Source organism: Neoarius graeffei, chromosome 4 (assembly GCF_027579695.1).
Source record: "Neoarius graeffei isolate fNeoGra1 chromosome 4, fNeoGra1.pri, whole genome shotgun sequence".
In the NCBI taxonomy this organism is placed as follows: Eukaryota; Metazoa; Chordata; class Actinopteri; order Siluriformes; family Ariidae; genus Neoarius; species Neoarius graeffei.
Genome location: NC_083572.1, coordinates 92536083 through 92544604, shown reverse-complemented (window position 1 = coordinate 92544604; position 8522 = coordinate 92536083). Strand labels below are relative to the sequence as shown.

Sequence of the window (8522 nt, the reverse complement as noted above, 5' to 3'; positions counted from 1 at the left end):
TAACACTACTAAGCAAGCAACATGAAAACCAAGGAGCCTCCAAACAGGTCAGAGACAAAGTTGTGGAGAAGTATAGATCAGGGTTGGGTTATAAAAATATCCCAAACTTTGAATATTCCACGGAGCACCATTAAATCCATTAGAGCAAAATGGAAAGAATATGGCACCACTACAAACCTGACAAGAGAAGGCCGCCCACCAAAACTCACAGAGCCGGCAAGTCAAGTTTATTTGTATAGCGCTTTTAACAATAAACACTGTTGCAAAGCAGCTTTACAGAATTTGAACGACTTAAAACATGAGCTAATTTTATCCCTAATCTATCCCCAATGAGCAAGCCTGTGGCGACGGTGGCAAGGAAAAACTCCCTCAGACGACATGAGGAAGAAACCTCGAGAGGAACCAAGGAGGGCATTAATCAGAGATGCAACAAAGACACCAATGATAACACTGAGGGAGCTGCAAAGATCCACAGTAGAGATGGGAGTATTGTTTGTCTCATCTCATCTCATTATCTCTAGCCACTTTATCCTTCTACAGGGTCGCAGGCAAGCTGGAGCCTATCCCAGCTGACTACGGGCGAAAGGCGGGGTACACCCTGGACAAGTCGCCAGGTCATCACAGGGCTGACACATAGACACAGACAACCATTCACACTCACATTCACACCTACGGTCAATTTAGAGTCACCAGTTAACCTAACCTGCATGTCTTTGGACTGTGGGGGAAACCAGAGCACCCGGAGGAAACCCACATGGACACGGGGAGAACATGCAAACTCCACACAGAAAGGCCCTCGCCGGCCCCGGGGCTCGAACCCAGGACCTTCTTGCTGTGAGGCGACAGCGCTAACCACTACACCACCAGTATTGTTTGTGTCACAATAAAAAAAAAAAAAAAACAATGTGCACCTTTAAAGTGGTAGGCATGTTGTGTAAATCAAATGGTGCTAACCCTCCAAAAATCCATTTTAATTCCAGCTTGTAATGCGACAAAACAGGACAAACACCAAGGGGGGGTGGATACTTTTGCAAAGCACTGTACAGTACGTGTTTAGTCACTGGACATTATGTAAAACCTAATCCATGACAAACTCTCAGTTCATAGCTGGTTAACTAGGTAACTTTCCCCTGACGTGCACTACTCAACGAATGCAAGCTGGCATTGTGACTATAACAAGCGATGCAGAACGAAAAAACAAAGCCTATGCTGTGTGAATGAAATCAAACAAAGAGTACAAAAATATGTTATAACCAACAACAGATAAAAACAAACCTCCACCAAGCCACATATTACTGTATCAACATCAAAATCAAATCACTTGAACGTAGGATAATACTAAAGCTGTACACCAAATTTCATTAAAATCCATTCACTACTTTTTGAGTTACGTTGAAATCCGTATACATATCTGGATTTGCATCAAAATCTAATCAACTGTTCCTTGGCCCATGGCTCACCTTTCCTTAAAATTTCATCAAAATCCGTTCACTATTTTTTGAGTTATGTTGGAAACAGACAAACAAACAAACAAACAAACTGAAGCAAAAACATAACCTCCTCCAACAAAGTTGGCGGCAGTAATCATCCACTCTCAGAAAAAGCCTTTCCTTGTCACTGGGGTTGTATTGTTAAGGGTTTAGTTTATAAGCCTATCTTTTACCTAGCATGGCGCATATAGTGTACCTTTAACGCTTTACTCTAAAATCTAATTACATACATGTCAACCTTTGGTCAATCAAACCTGTATAACCAACCTCCAAAATCCGTATTTCCCTTATAAAATCTGTATAAGATGCAAATTAAAATAATTTACCTAAAATTTGAATGATAATTAACAAGGATATATCCCAGTTACTTTTTATTCAATATTAATAACAATAAACCTTCAGAATGAATACAAAGCTCCAATGTTTGACAAAAACACAAAGTGTTATCAGCGTAGTTACGAAGGAAATACTTCGTTGTTTGGAGACAGGTTTCACCGAGCGGCTATTATGCGCGAGACTTCATATTAGCCACAAAGTCAGAAAAATCTGTTCGTAAAATTACGCTATAATGACCAAATACAATGAAAAGTATTTTTCCAGTCTCACCTGTGAAAGGTAATCCCATGTGATCTCGTTTGGACGGCAAACCTGTTGGTACAGTTAAACGCAGCACATGAATGAGGCATCTTTATTCTCGGCTACTGTCTAGACGCTATACCAGAGACGGCTGAAGAATCTCCACTTTGCCACATCCAATATGGCGGCGAGGATGACGCATGATTCTACGCAGAAGGCGGCGTCTATGTTTATCTATGACTTCACGGTTGGCGGGATTCTCGCAATGCGGTGTGCGCATGATCAAAAGTGGAACGAAGTCTCGCTACCACAAGATAACGCGCGATTTCATAAGACTCTTTACTGGCTGTCTGTGATGTACAGTACGTTTGTAAATGTTATGCGCTCTTTTATCATCGTGGGAATTGATTATAGCTCTAAATAAATATTAAAGTTTTTTTAAAGAATCCGTACAACTTTATTTATACGCCCGTATACTACGTTTATTGAATCAAATCCGTATAAAATACGGACATTCCGTATAGGTTGACATGTATGTAATTATGTAAACCTATCATTTATAATACAGCTGTAAATAGTCACATCTGTGCTTTTATAGAAATTTCATCAATGCCTTCTTATTGGAGGATCTTTACCAAGATGTAGTATAATATAATGCACATACAGCACACTTTTTTGATGGAATAAAACCATGTGTTCTATTCCCTTCTAGCAGGTTTCATTCATTCGGTTTGATAGCATGCAATATTGTTAGCATATCACTTATCCTATGTGTATTACGTGACTCTACCCAGTGGAGAATGAGCATTGAATATGGTTTACGATATTGCATGGTTGTCAAGACAACATGATGTCACATGTCAGAGATGTAAAACTTCTTTGCTAGCGAGCGACTGTGACAATTTGTAAACAAACATGGCTGCCAAGTTTGCATTGTTAAATATGGAAGATTTTGAGAGAATTTTGAAAGAGAAAGACGCCTTGAACACCTGAAAGGAATGTGTACGTATAATAACAATAATAATAATAATGGCTTTTTTTCGTGGTCTGTCATACATATTCCATTCAGATTTGTCTTTGACTCATTCAATATTATGCCAGCTGAATGGAATATATCTGATATACCACTCAATGCCACCACGAGTTGGCTGAGTGGTTAGCATGTCCGTCTCTCGACCAGGAGATTATGAGTTCTAGTCACGGTTGATCATATCAAAGACCATCATAAAAATGGTACCTACTGCCATCTGGCAAGGCATGCTGCAATACAGATGTGGGTAGGGAAGTCAAACTCTTGTGGTTACCAGAGGACTAGCGCCCCACTGTAGCTCTATAAGCGAGAGGCTGAGGGCTATAGAAATGGAGATTGGTGCTGCACCCATACGCCTCAAAGAACTAGTTAGTACTGGGACAGGAGACTGCCTGGGAAGACCAGATTCTGGCATGGAAGGGACTTTGACTTGACCACTCAACGCCACCCAAGATTATTTAAATATACTCTAAGCAGCACATGATTGACTATCGAGTGTTCCATCATAGCACACGCTACATCTACAGTATCCTGCTTATAATTCCATCACCCCCATGTAACAAACCTTCCCACACCTCTGCCGTTCCAGTGGCAAGGAACGCTAAATGATCTGGAGGGTGTACACTGAACTGGAGAGCAGAATAAAGCTCAGGAGCAGGAACAGGATGGTGAGACTGGGCTGGGAAGAGCTCAGGAGTGACAGGTCACGGAAGCCCTGCTGTTGGTGTTCTAAAGACACACGTGCACATTTTAACCTCAAATCCTAAAATCTTGAGATCCTTAAAACTCTTTCTGAATCCGTTATGTAGGGAAGACCTCTGAATACATCTGATGTGGTGCTAAAAGACTGCTGTAAGGAACGGCATAACCATTGTCTTATTTTCTGCTTTTTTTAAAAAATACAACATAAAACTTGCCTGCAGACATCACGTAATACACTGTAGTGCTGCATCACACATTTACAGTGTGTATCTATAAATTATTTGCTCTCTATCTCGACAAAAATTATCTTAAAATGGTCACACACACACACGCACACACACACGCACGCACACCTGCCCCTGCAGCCCACACACTTTGCAAGTTTACACCGGAAATAAAATGACTCAACATCTATTTAATGAAGCAGTGCTTGATAAAGTTAGTCGTCATTAAAAGGGAATACTTTGTCATGTTCCTGCTGGAGATGCAGTAATGAAGAGCAGAGCTCGAAGACCTACAGGTTAGTGTTAGTTTCTAGTCTCAGTGAGAGGAGCTACACAGCCGATAAAGGACAAACTGTGTGTGTCACATAGCACTCACACCACAGAGAGCAAGTGCGTGTGTGTGTGTGTGTGTGTGGTGTGTGTCCAGCTCTCTCTGTGCCTTGCTGTGCAGTGCTGCAGTCTCCCCACCAGACCAAGGGCCCCAGACAAGTGGAATGATGGACACAGGGATGGATGGATGGAAGGAGGGAGGGAGGGGAGGAGAAAACCACCTCAGGGTAATCCGTCATCCTCCACACTGAGCGCCACGCGCTGCACAGAGCACATAAAAAACAAACAGAAAACACGGTTACATACACTGCTGGAGGGAAGGAGGAAAGAAGGAAAGAAGAAAGAAAAATAAGAAATGAGCTAAATTAATGAACTAAATTAGTAATTACACAAAATAAACAAACAAATAAAATACAGGAAGGAAAGGGTATAAGAAATGAAGAAACAAAATGATGACAAACAAATCAACGAAAGAAAGAAAGAAAGAAAGAAAGAAAGAAAGAAAGAAATTAACTAACTAAATAATTACATCAACAAACAAATAAGGGAGAAAGAAGGAAACTAATTAAATCGATAATTGCACAAACAAATGAAATCAACAAATGAGTGAGTGCACAAACAAACAAATCACCTGCTAATTAAATACATGATTACACAAAGAAACAAACTAATAAATAAATAAATAAATAATGGAAGATACAAAGAAAGAAAGAGATGAGGAACGAAAGAAAAACAAGAACTAAAGAAAGAAGACAAACATAAAATGGTCAGAAAGAAGGAAAAAAGTAAGGTGAGATGGGGTGTGTATGTGAGAGAGAGACAGAGAGAGATAGACAGAGAGGGGGAGAGAGAGACAGACAGAGCTAGAGAGACAGACAGAGAGAGAGGGAGTGAGACCCAGAGAAAGAGAGAGAGACAGATAGACAGACAAACAGAGAGGGAGAGAAAGAGGGAGAGATACAGAGAGACACACACAGAAAAAGAGAGAGAGACAGAGTGACAGAGAGACACAGACAGAGAGAGAGACACACACACACACACACACACACACAAAGAGAGAGATAGACAGAAAGAGTGACAGACATACAGAGAGAGAGGCAGACAGAGAGAGAGAGACAGAGTGACAGACAGAGAGAGACAGAGAGACACACACAGAAAAAGAGAGAGACAGACAGAGTGACAGACAGACAGAGAGAGAGAGAAACAGAGAGAGAGACACACACAGACAGACAGAGAGAGAGAGAGAGAGAGAGAGAGGCAGACAGAGAGAGAGACAGACAGAGTAACAGACAGATGGACAAAGAGAGTGATAGACAGACACAGACAGAGAGAGAGGCAGACAGACAGAGAGAGACAGACACAGAGAGAGAGACAGACAGAGAGAGAGACACACACAGGAAGAGAGAGAGAGAAAAAAGAGACAGAGAGTGTAACAGATAGAGTGACAGACAGAAAGACAGACAGAGGAGGGGAGAGAGACAGACACACAGACAGACAGAGAGACAGACAGACAAACAGAGAGGCAGACAGAGAGAGAGAGGGAGAGAGACAGACAGACAGAGAGAGGGGAGAGAGAGACAGAGAGAGAGACAGACAGACAGACAGACAGACAGACAGAGAGGGAGATACACACAGAGACAGAGAGAGAGAGAGAGAGAGAGAGAGAGAGAGAGAGAGAGAGAGAGAGAGAGAACCTTCCTGCAGCCTCAGACTGCTCTGTACAGAACATTAGCAGGTGATCAGCCTGAGATCTCGTGTCTATTTGTTCTGTTCTTCAGTTGTAAAATTCTGAATGCATGTGTGAAAGTTACAGTATGTGTGTGTGTGAGAGAGAGTTAGTGTGTGTGTGAGAGTTACAGTGTGTGTGTGAGAGTTATAGTATGTGTGTGTGAGAGTTACAGTGTGTGTGTGAGAGTTACAGTGTGTGTGTGAGAGTTATAGTATGTGTGTGTGTGAGAGAGTTACAGTGTGTGTGTGTGAGAGTTATAGTATGTGTGTGTGTGAGAGTTAGTGTGTGTGTGTGTGTGTGTGTGTGTGTGTGTGTGTGAGTGAGAGAGTTACAGTGTGTGTGTGAGAGTTACAGTGTGTGTGTCAGAGTTAGTGTGTGTGTGTGAGAGTTACAGTATGTGTGTGTGAGAGTTACAGTGTGTGTGTGAGTTACAGTGTGTGTATGTGTGAGAGTTACAGTGTGTGTGTGTGTGTGTGTGAGTTACAGTGTGTGTGTGTGAGAGTTACAGTGTGTGTGTGAGAGTTACAGTGTGTGTGTGTGAGAGTTATAGTATGTGTGTGTGAGAGTTACAGTATGTGTGTGAGAGTTACAGTGTGTGTGTGTGAGAGTTACAGTATGTGTGTGTGAGAGTTACAGTACGTGTGTGTGTGTGTGAGTTACAGTATGTGTGTGTGTGAGAGTTACAGTGTGTGTGTGAGAGTTACAGTGTATGTGTGTGAGAGTTATAGTATGTGTGTGTGTGAGAGTTACAGTATGTGTGTGTGTGAGAGTTACAGTGTGTGTGTGAGAGTTACAGTATGTGTGTGAGAGTTACAGTGTGTGTGTGAGTTACAGTGTGTGTGTGAGTTACAGTGTGTGTGTGTGAGAGTTACAGTGTGTGTGTGTGAGAGTTACAGTGTGTGTGTGTGAGAGAGTTACAGTGTGTATGTGTGAGAGTTACAGTGTGTGTGTGAGAGTTACAGTGTGTGTGTGAGAGTTACAGTGTGTGTGTGAGTTACAGTATGTGTGTATGTGTGAGAGTTACAGTGTGTGTGTGAGAGTTAGTGTGTGTGTGTGAGAGTTACAGTGTGTGTGTGTGAGTTACAGTGTGTGTGTGAGAGTTACAGTGTGTGTGTGAGAGTTATAGTATGTGTGTGTGTGAGAGTTACAGTATGTGTGTGAGAGTTACAGTATGTGTGTGAGAGTTACAGTGTGTGTGTGAGTTACAGTGTGTGTGTGTGAGAGTTACAGTGTGTGTGTGAGAGTTAGTGTGTGTGTGTGAGAGTTACAGTGTGTGTGTGTGAGAGTTACAGTGTGTGTGTGAGAGTTACAGTATGTGTGTGAGAGTTACAGTATGTGTGTGAGAGTTACAGTATGTGTGTGTGAGTTACAGTGTGTGTGTGAGTTAGTGTGTGTGTGAGTTACAGTGTGTGTGTGTGTGAGAGTTACAGTGTGTGTGTGTGAGAGTTACAGTATGTGTGTGAGAGTTACAGTACGTGTGTGTGAGAGTTACAGTACGTGTGTGTGTGAGTTACAGTATGTGTGTGTGAGAGAGTTACAGTGTGTGTGAGAGTTACAGTGTGTGTGAGAGTTACAGTATGCGTGTGTGTGAGTTACAGTATGTGTGTGTGTGAGAGTTAGTGTGTGTGTGTGTGAGAGTTACAGTGTGTGTGAGAGTTACAGTATGCGTGTGTGTGAGTTACAGTATGTGTGTGTGTGAGAGTTACAGTATGTGTGTGAGAGTTACAGTATGAGTGTGTGTGAGAGTTACAGTATGTGTGTGTGAGAGTTACAGTATGCGTGTGTGTGAGTTACAGTATGTGTGTGTGTGAGAGTTACAGTATGTGTGTGAGAGTTACAGTATGTGTGTGTGTGAGAGTTACAGTGTGTGTGTGTGTGTGTGTGTGTGAGTTACAGTATGTGTGTGTGTGTGAGAGTTACAGTATGTGTGTGTGTGAGAGTTACAGTATGTGTGTGAGAGTTACAGTATGTGTGTGTGTGAGAGTTACAGTGTGTGTGTGTGTGTGTGTGTGTGAGTTACAGTATGTGTGTGTGTGAGAGTTACAGTATGTGTGTGTGTGAGAGTTACAGTATGCGTGTGTGTGAGTTACAGTATGTGTGTGTGTGAGAGTTACAGTATGTGTGTGAGAGTTACAGTATGTGTGTGTGTGAGAGTTACAGTATGTGTGTGAGAGTTACAGTATGTGTGTGTGTGAGAGTTACAGTATGTGTGTGTGTGAGAGTTACAGTATGCGTGTGTGTGAGTTACAGTATGTGTGTGTGTGAGAGTTACAGTATGTGTGTGAGAGTTACAGTATGTGTGTGTATGAGAGTTACAGTATGTGTGTGAGAGTTACAGTGTGTGTGAGAGTTACAGTATGCGTGTGTGTGAGTTACAGTATGTGTGTGTGTGAGAGTTACAGTGTGTGTGTGAGAGAGTTACAGTATGCGTGTGTGTGAGT

General features: G+C 42.0%; 1 protein-coding gene across 1 annotated transcript in view; it reads right to left on the bottom strand.

The window, feature by feature from the left end:
- Positions 1-4537: 4537 nt before the first annotated feature.
- Positions 4538-8522, bottom strand: part of lrp8 (low density lipoprotein receptor-related protein 8, apolipoprotein e receptor) — a 685503-nt gene continuing 681518 nt past the window's right edge. Inside the window, exon 19 of the mRNA XM_060920013.1 lies at positions 4538-4613. Coding sequence (XP_060775996.1) covers positions 4575-4613 — 39 coding nt within the window. The 3' untranslated portion in view covers positions 4538-4574. The remainder of the gene's footprint in view (positions 4614-8522) is intronic.